Consider the following 19,462-nt stretch of genomic DNA (forward strand, 5'->3'; position numbering starts at 1 on the left):
TTTTTCCCAGAAACTCACACCATTGCTCCTCTGCTGTCATCCTGGCCAGCATCTGCTTCTAATTTAATTTGGCCAACTCATCTCTCATAACACTGTAATTTCCTTTACTCCAATGAAATTCTGCTACCTCAGACAGATGGATTCAGAATAGATCATGCAATTCTTTGACTCAGAGGGAACACAAGCACCAACTAAGGAGTTATAGACCAGTTCAGGATGGAAGATTGCATCCTATCAGGGACATGGGTGAATTTGTGTCTGTTTTCATAACAATCCAGTTTTTGTGGTCACTGCAAAAAATGATTAGGGCAGGATTTCAACTCATGTAAGGTTTGCTCATTCACACCTCTGGGTTATTAGCCTGGTAACTTAAGCACTGCATCAATACTCTACCTTTAGAAGCAAATTCAAAAGTACCATCTTCAGGATCCAAATTCATATATATACACACACTATTTCCTTTAAATCACAACTTGGCTTAACTTTGTATGAATCTAGCAAATAATCACCTGGGTGAAACATTCCATTGATCCAACCAGGAATATCACATCCTTCACAAGATCTGACACCCTCATGCGGAACTCTCCAAAGTCATCAGAATCTTCTGGAATTCCTTCCTGCAGAAGAAAGAAACAGGTGAGATACAAATAAACAAGCTATATATCTTGGAGAAAGGCCAGGGGCTGGAAGAGAGAGAAACAAAATTCACAGATTTAATCAGATCTATAGATTTAAAAATAAATCATTCTTACAGGATAATGAACTACTAGAAGAGGATTATTAGAATGTTTTGGCAGTAGTGGTAGCTGATGAAGGGCGGCACAGTGGTGTAGCTATGACAGCTCAGAGCATCGGAATTCAGAGTTCAAATCCAACATGAACTCTACATCCTCCCCATAGAATGTATAGTTTTCCCTGGATGCTCCGGTTTCCTTCCATAGTCAAACAACATAGCAGTTAGCAGGTTAATTGGTCATTGTAAATTCTCCTGTGATTAGGCTGGGTTTAAATCAGGGATTGCTGGGTGGTAGGGCTCAAAGGGCTGGAAGAACTCATTCCTTGCTGTATCTCAATAAATAAATAAATGTTAGATTTCACATCCTTCCAAAAATCTGTCTGCTCATAAACCATCCCTGTCCAGTTAATCTTCTATGGACATTAGAGTTGAACTACCTGACTGCATGTCTCAGATTCATGCCATATAAAAAAAATAAGGTTATAAATTTTTGGACTCAGTCAAATTGACACAGCTCATCAGAAATAAACATGCTACATTTTGACTTCACGGCTAGGTGCCAGCACGTGTGCCACATCTGAGCACTCGTGAGTCTGGAGCAAACAGAACAGAATTGAGAACCAGAGGCAATAAATCCAGCAGACATTTGGGGACCAGGGAAGCAACCTAGATGTGACCTTACGAACTGAGAGTTAGGAATGCAGCAACTGAACGCAACAATTCAGAAAAGGGATGAAAATAAAAATGCCAGTATCTCCTACACTGAATGGACCAACTGGAAAATGCAAGTTTAGGAACAGTGCTCACTTTAGTTACACACACAAAATGTTGGAGGAGCTCAGCAGGATAGGTAGCATCTATGGAAAAAAGTAGTCAACATTTTAGGCCGAAACCCTTCGACAGGTCTGGAGAAAAATAGCTGTCACTTTATAGTGACATGACTAATGTTGAAACTACTGAGTCCAGATTCACAAGGATGAAAAGAGCAACACAAGGAGGACTTGAAGGGACACGTGACTTAAGATATAACTGCAAACACAATCTGGCATGGCACGGTAGCACAGCGCTTTACAGTACCAGTGACCCGGGTTTAAATCCCATTGCTGTTTGTAAGGAGTTTGCATGTTCTCCCCATGACTGCATGGGCTTCTTCTGGGTGCTCCGGTTTCCTCCCACGTTAAAAAAAAACTGGTTGGTAGGTTAATCTGTCATTGTAAATTGTCCCTTAATTAGGCCAGGATTAAAATTGGAAGATTTCTGGGTAGCATGGTTTGAAGAGCCCAACTCCGCGCTGTATGATAATAATACATAAATTATATATCGTTCTTAAGCCACAAAATCAGAAAAAGCCTCCTCAGATTATGCACAAAACCACAGCAAACTGTTTCCTCCTGGTCACTGATAAATCATCACCCAAAAGTAGCTCATCTCAACTAGCTGCTCAGTTTTAAAAATTTTACATGCAAATTCCTCAAAAACGTACATGATCTGGTTCCAGCTGGCAGTGCCGGGCCAAGGCATGAAGCAATCGCTGGATATAAGGTCGAAAGACAGCATGTCGTGATGGATCACTCATTTTGTAGAGGTACTCTCCCAATCTGTACCAGAAGTTAAAGCTGATTTCTGCTACCTGGATGAAGAAGAAAGTCATCAACACATCAATAGGAGATAGACCAATTCAGAAAAATACTTACAATACAGCTTTGATAACACAGAAAAAATAGCCTAGTAGCTGATGTTAATTGTTCACACAGTCCTCCTAAATACTAGCAAATACCGTCAAATTACTCCTTCAAAATAGATTCAGGCTATCAGTGCAGAATTTGTAACCACGTTCTACTCAAAAACTATTGATTTTACAACCTTCATCAGCATTGAATCAGAAAACACTCAGATGAGCTGTATGTTGGAGGCATAGTAAAAAAAAATCAAAAACAAGAGGATAAAATTTGAATCTAAAACAGAAATGCAAAATAGCACTTCTGTCTTTATGCAAATCCAAACCTGGATTTAGCCCATTGTTTATTCTACTACTAGCTTTTTTTTAAGATTAATTAGAAAGCCCAGTGAATATTTCAGAATCAGATTTAGTTTCGCTGGCATGTATCATTAAATTTTAATTGAATATTTCAAAGTAAATAAACAGCAGATATACTTTATAGTCGCCAAACAATTGGTACTAGAACGTACAATCATCACAGCGATATTTGATTCTGCACTTCACACTCCCTGAATTACAAATATTAAAAATATTAAAAATAGTTAAAATTAGTAAATATTAAAAATTTAAATTATAAATCATAAATAGAAATAGAAAAATGGGAAGTAAGGTAATGCGAAAAAACCGAGAGGCAGGTCCGAATATTTGGAGGGTACGGCCCAGATCCGGGTCAGGATCCGTTCAGCAGTCTATCACAGTTGGAAAGAAGCTGTTCCCAAACCTAGCCGTACAAGTCTTCAAGCTCCTGAACCTTCTCCCGGAGGGAAGAGGACGAAAAGTCTGTTGGCTGGGTGGGTCGTGTCTTTGATTATCCTGGCAGCACTGCTCCGACAGCGTGCGGTGTAAAGTGAGTCCACGGATGGAAGATTGAGTCAAGACTTATACAATTGGTGCAGGTCCACTGTACTCAAAATAGTGGTTGCAGAATCTGACAGAGACATAATTATACTTTCAAAAAGTACACCTTATCTGCAATTTGGAATATTCCATGCTCATAAAAGGTGCATTTCAGTGTAAGCTTTTCTCGTTCTTTTTGCAATGCAACAACGTATTCCCAAAATAACCTAAGTGTTGCAGATCACATTCGATAACTGCATTGCTCTCTTCTTTCACAGATCTAGTGGAATCTGAGAATATCAGAGTGGGGCCACCATTATTTTGTAGTCACAATAATTTATTGAATAAAAGTCGTACGTCGATATTCTAACAACCTGCTAAATACACAATAACAAGTTTCTGAACATCATACCATCCCACTAACCTCCTCCCCCAGGACACCCACTCCAACTTAATATGCTCATATTTTATTGGCTCAGTTCTTTTTGCATTTCAATTTGTGGAAATCAGTCTCCCAGTTCTAGTTAAAGGTAAGTTAGCTGATTTCTGCCAGGATGGAAAGGAGTCTATTAAAATTCATCTGAATTTACAAGAATTTAGATAAATCACAAGGTCTCATATTACCTGATCTGCTGGGGGTTGGGCAAGATCAGGCTGTAATTAATGTTCAAATGCTCAATATTTCACTATCAGGCACATATACTCCCCTTGGATTGGAAAAAAGAGCAGTTTCAGTCAGATGAACAAGACCCTGACTGTTTCAACTCATTTTCAGAACTGTACAAGGAAAAGTTGTATTGCAATTTATCAAGCATAAAGCAGTTAAATCTTTGCCCAAGTCTGTCGTCACGCTTCAGTTCCTACCTCGTACTGTGCATGCCCTGCACAGATCAATAATAGTTCCAATGTCCGCAGGTCTCCAAGCCCTTGTCCTGGGGTCTGTACAATCACATCCAGAAATGTTTCCGACAACTCAGTAAAAATACGGCAATAATTCAGAACTCTGCATAATGGAGGAATGACCAGAGATTAGCATGAATTTCAGAACAAAATTCATTCCATCAAAATGTTTCTTAAAAAATCTTAAATTAGGAGAGCACAAATGAAGATCATATTATGGTCTAGAGAGCATTCACATCATTTGAATCAGATTAATTTAAACGGCAGAAAAGAGCAAGCAAGTTGTGCAGAGAATAATGGTTAAACCACAGGTAAAAAGTTTTGTAAAGTTCTGTAATACAATTACAAGGCCTTGAGGGTAAACATCCTAAAATGCCCTTGAGAAGATAGTACCAAGCTGCTTTCATTGGGTATACTTAAAGCAGAGGTTAATAGGTTCTTGATTAGTCAAAGTGTCAAAGGTTATGGGCAGAAAGCAGAATAGGGTTGAGAGGGATAATAAGTCAGTCATGAAAGAACGAGGGAGCAGACTCGATGGGTCAAATGACCTATTCCACTCCTATGTCTTTCCGTGCAATGCACTCAGCTAAGAGTTTATTTTAAAGTGAACTGCATTGCCATGATTGGTGCCACATAAAGTTAAATATGGGAATATGAAGTTAAATATTAGCTTTTACTAATAAATAAAAAGCAGAGTTGAAAACTAACATTAAAATGTGTACATTATCTACATGTAAAAATATAGAAAATGTTACCAAATTGAGTTTTTACGTCAGCTATGAACTGTCCTTTAAGAACATGAATAGCTCACTGACCAACTGAACTTTCTGTGTACAATTAATCAAGACCCACACACTCTGTGGGCACTTTATTAGGTATACATATACACTTGCTCAAAAATGCAAATATCTAATCAGCCAATCATGTTGCAGCAACTCAATGCATTAAAGTATGCAGGCATGGTCAAGAGGTTCAGTTGTTGTTCAGGTCAAATAGCAGAATGGTGAATAAACGTGATCTAAGGGACTTTGGCAGTGGAATGATTGTTGGTGCCAGACAGGGAGGTTTGAGTATCTCAGAAACTGCTAATATCCTGAAATTTTCACTTACAACAGTTTCTGAAGTGAGAAAAACAAAAAAACAAAAAAAATCCAGTGAGGGCAGTACTGTGGGCAAAAGTGCCCTGTTCATGAGAGAGGTCAGAGAATAGCCAGACTGGTTCACGCTGACAAGGAAACACAGTAACTCAAATAATCACATGGTGTGCAGAAGAACATTTCTGAATACCCAAGCTGAACACTGAAATGGATGGGCTATAGCAGAAGATCATGCTAGGTTCCATTCCTGTACCTCATAAAGTGACCACTGAGTGTATGTTACTGGGCATCTGAAGGAAAACGTCAAAATTAATAAAGACATGTTGTTTCTCATGTGGATATTTTCCTCTGGGATGCCCTGTAAGATATGTGCTGATTATTTGTGAAACAGATCCCCTATTTTTGCAACTGGATTTGACATCATGATTTCACATTCCACGACTCAAGTTACCAGCCGAGTTATTCAACAATGATGCCATCATTGCAACAACGTCCACTATAAATGCCAAAAAAGGTCCAGTAACATCATGGAGGATCCCACCCACCCTGTTTACAGACTGTTTGTCCCACTCCCATAAAGGAGACTACACAGCATTCATGCCAGGACCAGCAGACTCAAAAATAGTTACTTTCCCAGGCAGTAAGGCTGATAAACACCTCCACCATTACTTTATTTTTTCCCCCGTCTCCTTATGTACAGTCTAGCATAAATTTATGTAGCATACAATGAATGCAAACAAGCTCATGTATATAACAGGAATTCTGCAGATGCTGGAAATTCAAGCAACACACATCAAAGTTGCTGGTGAACGCAGCAGGCCAGGCAGCATCTATAGGAAGAGGCGCAGTCGACGTTTCAGGCCGAGACCCTTCGTCAGGACTAACTGAAGGAAGAGTCCTTCAGTTAGTCCTGACGAAGGGTCTCGGCCTGAAACGTCGACTGCGCCTCTTCCTATAGATGCTGCCTGGCCTGCTGCGTTCACCAGCAACTTTGATGTGTGAAGCTCATGTATATTGTGGTTTTTTTATTATGCTCTTTATCTTGTGTTTTTTATACAGCATTATATATAGAGTAACAATCATTTCATTCTCTTTTACATTGAGTGCAGGAAATGACATTAAACAATCTTGAACAGAACTTTAATTTATAACAGAACTGCCCAATGAACACTCAATTTTGGCATCAACATCAGATTATATTATCTACATATGATCAAGTTAAAAAGATTCTTACTTATCAAGATCCTCACGTGCCACTGCCATATGATAAGCAGATTCTAGAGTTAGGACACCCTGAAACAGACACAAAGCCAAAGGTAGGGCTGACTCTACATTCTCAATGGCATAGAGTGCTGAACAGATACAGTCTGATGCAGCCTCATGCAGGTTTGTTGATGTATCATCACGTTGCTGAGAAAAGAAAGAAAAATATTCATCATTTAGTTTGGGAGAACAATCAAGAATTCCACCCCATGTCAACAAGGGCCCTCTCTGAAAAATGCAGAAGGGTGACCAGATTTGAGATCACTAATGATGCTCTTGCTATTAGATGTCCTGTCTACTCCATGGTACACGTCAAAGACAGAGACAAAATCTGTGTTGGTGGGAGAGGAACATGGACAATTCACAAAATCAACAAGCCCTGTGTGCCAATCATCTACCAAAAAAGTCATTAACTCTAGGACATAGAGTGATGTCACAACTTTTTTTTGTCTTTTAATACAGGTATCGGAGATATTAGAATAAAGATGACCCCTGTCTACTAAATAACTGGCACATGGCGTCTAACTGGGTTTGTTTCAGTGACCAGGTTCAAGTAAAATGCCAGCAATCAGTCATGAAAATGTCTCAACAATTACATACCAGTGTGTTACATAACTAAGGCATTATCTACAGCAGAAACGATGAAAGCTATCAGTGATCCTCCCCAACTTAAAGAAATACAAGATCAATTGAAGCAATAAGCCTATGTCAACGAGGCAGTTTGCCCTGAAGTACTCACCAAAACTTGAAAAAGGATTAACAGTAGTCGATTATTTGCCATGAAGTTACTATCCAAAATACCCAGGTTAAACCAGCTGCCCAAGCACCGGAATACTTTTATCAGTGTCTTCTCCTCATTGCCACTACTCTCTGTACATGCTGTCTGGGGAAAAAGAGATGGCCATTATGGATCTTCATGACATAGCAAGAAGTTTTTCTGATTTACAGAAGCTGTGGATCATGCATGGGTCTACAACTGGCTGCCTACACTCTGGTACCTCAAAGTGGTAGTAATTCACATACAGACCTTGACATTTCATGTGGGCAATCTGCTCACCCACATGGGATGGATCAATTTAAACTCATTCAAAACTCACACGTACACATCAACTTCAAATGCAGAATTAAGATTACAAAGAACTTGGATAAAGACAGTATCGAATAGCCTATCAACCATGCTGAAATTTGGGCTCCTTCAGAAACACCTGATTGTTCCTCATACAACTTCTAATTTAAACTTCTTTTACTTGTTGCTTTGTACTCAATTCGGCCTAAATTTAGTAATCTTCTCCTTCAAATCTATATGATTTATCCCAAAAATTCCCTGCAGAAGCAAGTTTGACAAAAGGAAATGGTTTTTATTTCCCTGGCAGTGGAAGTTCACCAGATTGAGTCGCAGAATTGAAAAACAGTGGTAAAGGAGAGATTAAGATGAAAGGGCGAATGCTCTGAACTTGAAAGAGAAACAACTCCTTCTAAGATTTGTTACCCTCTGGATAGTAACATTACATACATACCAGCATCGATACCACCGTGCTTGAGGAGTATGCCAGGTCCTCAATGATTTCAGTGCGGCGGTTGGCTCCTATTCGAAGGGAACGACTGTGAACTTCCTCTGGGAGCACAGTCAAGATTTCTAACAAGAAGGACAGGGATGAGGGGTCATTGCCATACCTGAAATTAAAGCAATGATGAATCAATGCCACTTCTTAAATTAAAGATGATTACTACTAAACCAGTTGTTTATGTACAGCCAATCACGTCACCACACTTCCCTCAAATTTGCCACTAGCTTGTTTCCACCCATAGCTTTCAAGACCTAAATAAAAGGATTTAAATTCATATTTTACAAGCACAACTGGAATGAAAACTGTGCAGCTTGTGTCAGGAGGATCTTTTAGCAGGATTTCTAGTAATCAGTACACTTTCACAAAACCACAAAGTTTACTTCACACTTTAGAAGACACCTACAACATTGTACTTTCACTAGGTGAAGGCCTTTTAACTTGACAGACAGAATTAACAGGTTGATACATACATACCTATCAAACTTCTAGCGGAATAATGGTGCAAGGAGAGGGGAAGTAATTGGCTATCATTGTTAGACCGTGATCAGGAAGTAGCTAAATCCTGTAATAACTTACTTTTCAGTTAGCATTTGCACACATCCTTTCCACGTAGCCATTTGCAAGGCAAGATCTGCAATTGCCAGAGCAAGCTGGAGAGAGAGAAAGAGAAAATATTTCAGGACCCACAACGCAGTATAGAAACTCATTTATTCTACATAGCAGAACTCGCAGGAGAAACCTACATTGAACCATCCTCAAGTCACTACTCGTGCTGAACTGACATAATTTTTTATTCCGTAATTCAGTAGGGAGTAATTTTTCAATTGAAGTCTGGATAACAGGGCACATACTTTTAGCCAGCAGAGAACAGATTTATCTGGGTTGAATGCATCCCAAAGGAACAGGGAGAAAGTGAAGGATCTGCTAATACTTCTCAGTTATTAGAGAAATTCATTGTTTGCTTAATACGAGTCAGCAGTTTTTTAATATTTAGTTTAACATTACTTTGCTAAATCTGGGTAAGAGTACATATTGGGGAAATCTGAAACAAGTATTCCATAGTGGATGATCATAGAACCATTTTCCACAACACATGATAATGGTCCCTGTTGCCCATTATCTTATTCCAAATCCTGGTTTAGTTCTTTTCTACTTATGTCTGACTGCTTAATCAGGTTAGGGAGATTTTAATGCAATTGTCATTCAAGACGCTAGTTTGATACACGTGCAATTTCCCCTGGTGCAATTTAAACCTTTGCAAAACTGTCCTTCTGTGTAAAGAATCATTTCATTAATCAAGTCTAGCATTGAATAAACTGGGAGTAGGACATCATCACACAAGAAACTAGAGCAAATTTCATTGAGAAAAGCACCATCTTTCAACAGGTAGGGTGCTTATGCCATGAAGCAAGCAGAACAAAAAATAATTTAATAATCAATTCTGAGCTATTAGTTGAGAAACTCACATAAATAATTTATATAATAAAATTTTGAAGTAGAGAAGGGATTGCACATAATCCTTCTCATCTAAAACTGACCTGTGTAACAATCACAGGAGACACGTCTTTCAAGTTCTGAATATGGGTGAGTAGTGAGTCTCGTAGAGATGCATGTGTTTCTGGGGGAAGTTCATTAAATGATGTCTGAATTTTCATCTTCATTGTCTGAGCTGCGAAGTAGCACAGCTCCACTTCCTGCTGTAACTGAAGCAGCTGGTCTGCAATCTCCCAAGCATATACCTGAAGAAAGCACGATAAAAGGGAATGTTATGAGAAGAAAAGAGGCACAATTCTCTCAAGAAATCCCAAAGACATTTCAATCCACCACCGTTTCAGGTAGTTAACAAGTTCCATTTCATTTGATCTCAATTCCATAAGATGTAATTACAAAAATATGATTGTTTTTGCATAGCTGAATATTCACAGGAAGTAGTTGAAGATAAATGTGCATTGTACTGGAAGGTATCATGGAATATATCAGATGGTGCATTGATGTGGATTCAGTTTTTACAAAGAATAATACCTGAGATGGTCCGGGTACTGTAAGAATAACTACTCGTATATCACATCTTTAAATCATACTCAAAGGTTTCTGGTTATCCCTTTGTTCCTGTACCAACAAACTATGTACCCTGAATATTTAATTCTGTTGTAAACAGTTTTGTTTGAACAGTAAACTGAAAAAGGGTTAACAGAAGCCATTGTTCATGCTAAGTTCCAGAACAGTACATATCAGGATCAAGGAAAACTGGCGATCCCAGTCACCTTGGTGTATGGTATGGTGACCTTCTCTCTCATTAAAAGCTCTTCAGTCTTGAAAAATCAGATCAAGTTTCTTTTGATCAACATGCTATTTGTTTTCCTAATTGCTATAATTACACAATAACTTTAGTCTTTTATCTACCAACTCCTTGAAGCATTTAATCAGTGAAAATGTTTTACTTCCTACCAAAATGAATCACCTTCTATGTCACGACTACCTTCTTCCTGATGCACATAAGTTCTTGCCACCTTCCTTAGAGACTTACTTCCAGCCATTGACAAGCATTTATTATCAATAGACTTAGATATTTTACACACAGTACATTCAGTCAACTCAATGCTCTAAATGCCAATAGTCACTAAACTACGAAGTGTGGCTGCCCATGTAAACGTACGTCCTCCTGAACATGAGCCATTTATTCATCCTCTCTTCCAGTACTTTGACCCCTCTTCCATCCATTCCTGTGTGATTCCTTATCTAATAAGCAGTCTTTTATGCCACATTACCAGAACCTCTTATCAACCCTAGAAGTCCTACTGATCCTGCAAAAGAAAATCCATAACCAGTCTGAAATAGCTTCCCTTTCATATAGCCACGATGCATCTGCTTAAAAGTGATTTATGAAGTGCACTTTTGCAAATGCTTAAAATGGTTTCAAGTACTGTCTTTGTTCATTATGACTAAATGGCTTCCAGTTCCATATTTTCTCCCTCCCTCCTTTTTTTAAACAGTTGTGTTACATGGAGTGGCAACCCCATTTCTATCTTTCCAGAATGTGAAGAACAAAATATTATCATCAATGCACCTATATTCTCTCAAATATCTTTATTCCAAGAACATAAGACATTGGGTGCTGGGAAACTACTTTTCCTCCATAGTATTGGTTACCTTAAGTTTTTTTTAATCAAACATATTAAAAAATTCATTGTTCTCAACAAGTATATATTCAACTGAGAAATAAAGTGGTGCTGCTTGTGATTCAGGTGAGCTGGGCTCAATCTGGTCTTGTCTACGTGAAGTCTGCATATCACCCTTCAATATCTTGAGTTTCACTGTAAAGCCATACCCTTGTAACACTTACTAGATGAAATACATTCCTTTCTAATTACATTATTCTTCTAAATCTTGTCTCAAAAACTTCATAAAAACAGATAAATGTCCTTTAAAATTTTAACATTTTAAAACCATAGCTCCTTGATTCAAAGATGTTCACTAATGTAATTTACTTTTCCTTCCTTCAGACATTGGTTATCGTTGATATAGAGCGCAATACTTTTGATTTCAAATTTACAAATTTCCCTTCACTTAAACATCCCTCCCTCTTCCCTCCAGCCACACTTTGGAAGGTTCTTAGACAGCTACTGATACGAGGGGTTACTGATTTTTTTTTACGCTGTTTGGATTTCTCTGCTTTCTAACTAGTCAAATTACCTAATACCTTAAATGATGTCAAACTGATTTCTTGTGCATCTTTGAATATAATTGCTAAAAGGAAATTTATAAAAAGCTTGGATATTTTTGATTTCCTCTCCATAAAAAACCTGCAAAGCCCAATCAGACAGCAACTGTGAAACAAGAAAAAAGATTTATCATTTCAGATCAGTGCTTCACGGGAATCTGTAATGATCTAAAATGTCAACTCGTGTTGTCTCTACCAATGCAGCTTCATAATTCCTGTTCATTTTTGTATGGTGAAGAATTCATCGATTGCTATTCAAATAATATTTCCTTACATCCAGTTCCACTATCTTCACTTGATTTAGACCTTTCTCTAGCACTAGTAATTGTTTTCTTTAACCTGATTTATTAAGAATTTCAAATTAAATATTAAAACGCATAATTAATGACTTGAAGTGGATCACAAACAATGTGCTTTATCTAATGCTCTTCAATTCGGTTACAGCCAATAAAACTGATTGAATGTGGCGATGTTTGAATAATTTTCTTCTCTGATGCTAACCTCTAACAAGGATCATTTTTCACTTGAGGATGAACATGGGCAAATATCAACAGTGAAGTTACTGAGATCAAAGTGGAGCTCATTAACTCCACCGTCATGGGTCGTGTAGTCCGTTATCTCACATCTCTGAAGTTGTTCTAAATGGAATAAAGTTTGCTAACTTGCGGATCCCAATCCCCTTGTGATGTGTTTATTTCCGCCTCTGGGTTCCCAGGCCTCCGCTTCAGACCGGGCCTCGGTTGCTAGGCTCCCAACACTTCAGAACTTACCGATCTCTGGAACTCGCCGAGCCACACGGAAGCGCGTTCCTTGCCCGCGGGGTCCGGGTCGTGATAAAGCGCTTTGACGGCCTGGTAAACGACAGTGAGCGAGGGCCTGTCCATGGCCATGGCGCCTGGGCCTCTGGCCCCACTCTGACCGCTTTACCAAGTACGTGGGGCTCTAGTTCTGGAACCCGCTCGAACTGCAGCAGTGAGCCGCTTAGTTCGTTTGGTGAGCTACGGTTAAAATTAAAATTCAGTTCTTTAATTTGAAACCGTCTCACAGAGTCTCAGAGCCGCCATTGAGTTCAGACCAGATTCCGGCCTCACACTACAAGAGTTCCGATTGGAACACCCAGAGCATGCAGACAGGAAATGGCCGGGGGAAGAGAGAGGGCGTGACACACCCTGGAAACCCCCCGCTTCCCCGGAACAACTCCTCTGTGACAATCCTGCGGCGTGGCGCTGCTTTCTGGGGTGTACTGACAAGGGCCTCCCATTTGACAATGATATTTATTTCAGCAGGAATGTTATTTGCTTGCTTTTTGTGATACTAGACGTGACAACGCAGCAAGGGAACAGAATAGAGGTGAGAAGCGGTGAAAACATTGTTAAACAGCAAGGCTTGCATTCAAAGTGAGGTCAAAATAGCAGTGGAATCTGCCTAGTGCTCACACCTCAAGAAAGTGAAAGATATTTGAGGCTGTATCGGATAGTCATTGAAAAGAGAGGCTATATATCATAAAACCAAGTGAGTAGATGAATTAAAATACAACTCAGCTGTGAACAAATTACAACCATAAGATATTACAGAACAGAAATGGGTGCTTTAGTCCAACTTGTCCAGGCCAACTAAGGTGCCCATCATAACGTTGTCCCAAACAACACACACAAAAATGCTGGAAGAACTCAACAGGCTAGGCAGCATCTGTGGAAAAGAGTAAACAGTCGGCATTTACTGATTGTTAAACAGTATCCATTTTCCATAGATACTGCCTGACCTGCTGTGTTCCTCCACCATTTTGTCTGTGTTGCTTTGGATCTCCAGCACCTGCAGACTTTCTCGTGTTTGTAAGCTTTTCCCATTTCGCTCATAACCCTCAAAACCTTTCCTAACTTATTCAAATATAGGCATCCGTTAGTCTCGTGAGACCATGGATTTGCACCTTGGAAGGTTTCCAGGGTGCAGGCCTGGGCAAGGTTGTATGGAAGACCAGCAGTTGCCCAATGCTGCAAGTCTCCCCTCTCCACGCCACCGATGTTGCCCAAGGAAGGGAATTAGGACCCATACAGCTTGGTACCGGTGTCGTCGCAGAGCAATGTGTGGTTAAGTACCTTGCTCAAGGGTACACACGCTGCCTCAGCCAAGGCTCAAACTAGCAACCTTCAGATCAGTATACTGACGCCTCAATCACTTGGCCACGCGCCTTATTCAGATATCTTTCAGAAAACTAACAATAGTTTGATATTATATTGCTAAAGAATGTGGAGTGGTTGATCTAAGGATAAGTCCTTCAGTAGTTTATCTGGTTGTAGCTCCATGGAAACGTGTATGGCCTGACATAGACTGGCATTTGTTAGAGGTAAAAAGGAAAAGAAAATATAAAACTGATTTGGTAAATGCATTTAACTGTCATGTGATGGAAGAGTATAGTGAATATACTCAGGTTTATACGGATGGTGCTAAGGAACCTGAAACAGGAGTGACAGGGTTTGGGGTGGCTATACCAGCAAAAGGAATTGGAATCAGCAGAAGAACATCTAATAAGTTAGGGGTGTATACAGTGGAGATGCTGGCAGTGTTGGTTGCGTTGCCATGTGTGGACAAAGCTAGACAAGTCAAAGTGTTAATATACTCAGATTCATCCTAGTTCTAGCAAGTTTAAGATCTTTTCACTCAAACACTTGGCAAGATGCACTTTATGAAGTCCTTCAGTCAGTCACAAAAATTGAAAATCAGGGAGGTCAGGTAAAATTTCTATGGGTTCCAGCACATGTAGGGGTGAAGGGGAATGAGAGGGTGGATGAGTTGGCAAAGAGGGAGTTAAAGGAAGAAAATATAGAAATGCACATTAGTATCAGTAAAGCAGAAGTTAAGTGTGTAATCTGGGAAAAAATCAACCAAATGTGGCAAGAAAGATGGGACGGAGGGGAAAGGGAGGCATTTATATCAAATACAAAAGAGTGTTGCAGGTACTAGGGTAGGTAGTGGATACAGAAGAGAGGAAACTGTGTGGACTAGGTTAAGGCTGGGGCACTATGCATGAAACAAAACATTGGAAATGATAGGGAAACACCAGACAGGATTGCGTAAGGAATGTCAGGAAGAGGAGTCAGTAGAACATGTAGTTCTGAGTTGCAGGAAGTATGAGATACAGAGAGAGATAATGAGAATTAATCTAAGGGAATTGGGGGTGCAGGAATTCACATTAAAAGCATTGCTGGGCATGGGTGAGAGAGCATAGGTCAGGGTATTTTTAGCTTTCTTAAGGGATACAGGGTTTTTTTTATGGATATGGTGGATAAGCAGGAGTAGAGTACTAGGATGGCCAAAGATGGAGGATAAAGTGTAGGTTTGGGGGGGGGGGCGTGGTGTGTGTGTGTGAGAGGGAGAGAGAGAGAGAGATTGAGATTGATTGGGTGAAGGGATTTAGAACGTAAATCTAAGGCACACTCCAGAGCAGAAGGTGGCAGTATTGCACCATTAAGCTGGGTGCCAACCGCTGTAAAACAAGAAGAAGAAGAACAATAGTTTGTATTGATCATATTCATAGATACAATTGTGGGGCTTAAAGACCAATTAATGTTATATTAGGGCTTCAGATATTCACTTTCTTTGAAGAGGAGTGTAGTGGCAAAAACTAATCCAAAATCAAACAAAACAATTGTTGCAAGTCTGCGTCCACTATGGGGTTGTAATACTTTGATGGCCCCCCCTCACCTCTAATGAAATTATTATTCCATAAAGCTCAATTGCTCATTTCGATCCTTTATAGCAGTTAGCAAACATACAAACCTGAAGCGATATTAAGTGGTCAGTGAAGATATGAACTCTGCTGGTCCCAAGCCACAACTGCCATGAAGTAAGCATGCAACTTAATGTGGGGGAATGGGGGAGATTCAAACAAGAGGACATGAGTTGAGAGTTAAAGGGCAAAAATTTAGGGGTAACATGAGGGGGAATTTCTTTACTCAGAGAGTGGTAGCTGTGTGGAACGAGCTTCCAGCAGAAGTGGTTGAGGCAGGTTCAATGTTGTCATTTATATACTTTATACTTTATTGTCGCCAAACAATTGATACTAGAACGTACAGTCATCACAGCGATATTTGATTCTGCGCTTCCCGTTCCATGGATTACAAATCGATAGTAAATATAAAAAATTTAAATTATAAATCATAAATAGAAAATAGAAAAATGGAAAGTAAGGTAGTGCAAAAAAACCGAGAGGCAGGTCCGGATATTTGGAGGGTACGGCCCAGATCCGGGTCAGGATCCGTTCAGCAGTCTTATCACAGTTAGAAAGAAGCTGTTCCCAAATCTGGCCGTACGAGTCTTCAAGGTCCTGAGCCTTCTCCCGGAGGGAAGAGGGACGAAAAGTGTGTTGGCCGGGTGGGTCGTGTCCTTGATTATCCTGGCAGCACTGCTCCGACAGCGTGTGGTGTAAAGTGAGTCCAAGGACGGAAGATTGGTTTGTGTGATGTGCTGCGCCGTGTTCACAATCTTCTGCAGCTTCTTTCGGTCTTGGACAGGACAACTTCCATACCAGGTTGTGATGCACCCTAGAAGAATGCTTTCTACGGTGCATCTATAAAAATTAGTGAGGGTTTTAGGGGACAGGCCAAATTTCTTTAGTTTTCTCAGGAAGTAAAGGTGCTGGTGGGCCTTCTTGGCATTGAACTCTGCTTGGTTGGACCAATTCAGGTCATTTGTAATATTGACCCTGAGGAACTTAAAGCTTTTGACCTGTTCCACTTGCACACCACCGATGTAAATTGGGTCGTGCGGTCCGCTACTCCTTCTGAGGTCAACAACCAATTCCTTCGTCTTGCTGACGTTGAGGGATAGGTTATTGTCTTCGCACCATGCCACCAGGTTATTGGATATATCTGTCCAATTTAAAGTTAAATTGGATAGATACATGGACAGGAAAGGAATGGAGGGTAATGGGCTGAGTGCAGGTCGGTGGGACTAGGTGAGAGTAAGAGTTCGGCACAGACTAGAAGGGCCAAGATGGCCTGTTTCTGTGCTGTAATTGTTATATGGTTATTCCCTTTGCTTTTACCATGCCCCCACTCATGTGACTAATTACCATAATAATTGCACAAAACAGGTGGAGAACCGATACGTGGTTCCTACAGAGAACATTGTTGATGAATATTAGTAACATTTAAGTGTCTGTTGGCTAATAACATACACCTCATTTAGAAAGTTGCTTAAATGCCTTTCACAAATATTATACAATAGTTCCATTAACCGTAGGTAAAATTGTGGGGCTGAAAGGCCTCTTCCTTATTATATCAGGGCTTCCAATTGTCAGGTTCTTTGAAGGAGAAGCATTGTTAATAAGTATTAGTGTCTTTAAAAACGCAAACGCGAGGAAATCTGCAGATGCTGGAAATTCAAGCAACACACATCAAAGTTGGTGGGAATGCCATCCCCTTCTCACAATTCCTCCGTCTTCGCCGCATCTGCTCTCAGGATGAGGCCTTTCATTCCAGGACGAGGGAGATGTCCTTTTTTAAAGAAAGAGGCTTCCCTTCCTCCACCATCAACTCTGCTCTCAAACGCATCTCCCCCATTTCACGCACATCTGCTCTCACTCCATCCTCCCGCCGCCCCACTAGGAATAGGGTTCCCCTTGTCCTCACCTACCACCCCACCAGCCTCCGGGTCCAACTCTATAACTTCCGCCACCTCCAACGGGATCCCACCACAAAGCACATCCTTCCCTCCCCCCCCTTTCTGCTTTCCGCAGGGATCGCTCCCTACGCGACTCCCTTGTCCATTCGTGTCCCCCACCGATCTCCCTCCTGACACTTATCCTTGTAAGCAGAACAAGTGCTCCACATGCCCTTACACTTCCTCCCTTACCACCATTCAGGGCCTCAGACAGTCCTTCCAGGTGAGGCAAGACTTCACCTGTGAGTCAGCTGGGGTGATATACTGCGTCCGGTGCTCCCGATGTGGCCTTCTATATATTGGCGAGACTCAATGCAGACTGGGAGATTGTTTTGCTGAACACCTATGCTCGTGTCTGCCAGAGAAAGCAGGATCTCCCAGTGGCCACACATTTTAATTCCACGTTCCATTCCCAGTCTGATATGTCTATCCACAGCCTCCTCTACTGTAAAGATGAAGCCACACTCAGGTTGGAGGAACAACACCTTATATTCTGTCTGAGTAGCCTCCAACCTGATGGCATGAACATTGACTTCTCAAACTTCCGCTAATGCCCCACCACCCCCTCGTACCCCATCCGTTATATATTTACATGCACACATTCTTTTCCTCTCTCTCCTTTTTCTCCCTCTGTCCCTCTGACTATACCCCTTGCCCATCCTCTGGATCCCCCCCCTCTTTTCTTTCTCCCTGGGCCTCCTGTCCCGTCCAGCTCTTGGCTCCATCCCTCCCCCTCCTGTCTTCTCCTATCATTCTGGATCTCCCCCTCCCCCTCCCACTTTCAAATCCCTTACTAACTCTTCATTCAGTTAGTCCTGACGAAGGGTCTCGGCCCGAAACGTCGACTGTACCTCTTCCTAGAGATGCTGCCTGGCCTGCTGCGTTCACCAGCAACTTTGATGTGTGTTGCAAATATTAGTGTCTGTTGGTTATTTAATTCTTCATTTAGAGAGCATCAAGTCCACACCCTGCTCAAAGACATCAAACATTCAGTATTTGCATATTCACTGTCTACAGAGGCTTACTCAGTGACTACGTACAGCTGTTGTGAATGCTGGAATTATGCAAAGTAGGTTTTCACAAAGGTGCTATTTTGAAGCTTGCACACACACAAGCCTTGCCCTATCTATAATCTATTTGCAAATATCATTGACAATGGACTAACACTGACAGGACTGCTTTGAATCGGTAGACTAGACCATACTCAGAGATTTCAAAGTTCAAAGTAAATTTATTATCAAAGTCACTGTATACAACGCTGAGATTCATTTTCTTGCAGGCATACTCAATAATCACAAATATCGCAGTGATGATTGTACGTTCTAGTATCAATTGTTTGGCAACAATAAAGTATAAAGTATAGATCCGTAATAGAATCAATGAACAACTGCACCAAGCAACACACATAAAAATTGCTGGTGAATGCAGCAGGCCAGGCAGTATCTATAGGAAGAGGTACAGACGACGTTTCGGGCCGAGACCCTTTGTCAGGACGTCCTGACGAGGTTTCTTCATGTTACGACTGCACCAACTTGCTTGTAGACCAGTGTGCAAAATACAACAAGCTGTGTAAATACAAAAAGAAAGAAAGAATAATAAATAAATAAATAGAAATCTACAGCACATTACAGGCCCTTTGGCCCACAACGTTGTGCTGAGCATGTAACCTACTGTAGAATCTGCGTAGAATTTCCCTACCGCATAGCCCTCTATTTTTCTAGGCTGCGGGTACCTATCTAAGAGTCTCTTAAAAGACCATATTGTATCCCCCTCTACCACTGTCATTCCATGCACCCACCACTCTCTGGATAAAAAACTTACCTCTTCCATGCACCTTAAAACTATGCCCCTTCGTGTTAGCCATTTCAGCCCTGGGAAAAAGCCTCTGGCTATCCACACAATCAATACCTCTCAACATCTTATATACCTCTGTCTGGTCACCTCCCGTCCTCCGTCACT

At 40.7% G+C, this 19,462-nt stretch overlaps 1 protein-coding gene across 1 annotated transcript in view; it reads right to left on the reverse strand.

The window, feature by feature from the left end:
* Positions 1-12,942, reverse strand: part of tnpo3 (transportin 3) — a 60,322-nt gene extending 47,380 nt beyond the window's left edge. Inside the window, exons 1-9 of the mRNA XM_063072961.1 lie at positions 12,613-12,942; positions 9,660-9,860; positions 8,698-8,771; positions 8,071-8,227; positions 7,293-7,436; positions 6,525-6,700; positions 4,158-4,296; positions 2,220-2,366; positions 510-617 (exon numbers count right to left, since the gene is read on the reverse strand). Coding sequence (XP_062929031.1) covers positions 510-617; positions 2,220-2,366; positions 4,158-4,296; positions 6,525-6,700; positions 7,293-7,436; positions 8,071-8,227; positions 8,698-8,771; positions 9,660-9,860; positions 12,613-12,732 — 1,266 coding nt within the window. The 5' untranslated portion in view covers positions 12,733-12,942. The remainder of the gene's footprint in view (positions 1-509; positions 618-2,219; positions 2,367-4,157; positions 4,297-6,524; positions 6,701-7,292; positions 7,437-8,070; positions 8,228-8,697; positions 8,772-9,659; positions 9,861-12,612) is intronic.
* Positions 12,943-19,462: the final 6,520 nt, after the last annotated feature.

This window comes from Mobula hypostoma, chromosome 20 (genome assembly GCF_963921235.1).
Source record: "Mobula hypostoma chromosome 20, sMobHyp1.1, whole genome shotgun sequence".
Classification (NCBI taxonomy): domain Eukaryota; kingdom Metazoa; phylum Chordata; class Chondrichthyes; order Myliobatiformes; family Myliobatidae; genus Mobula; species Mobula hypostoma.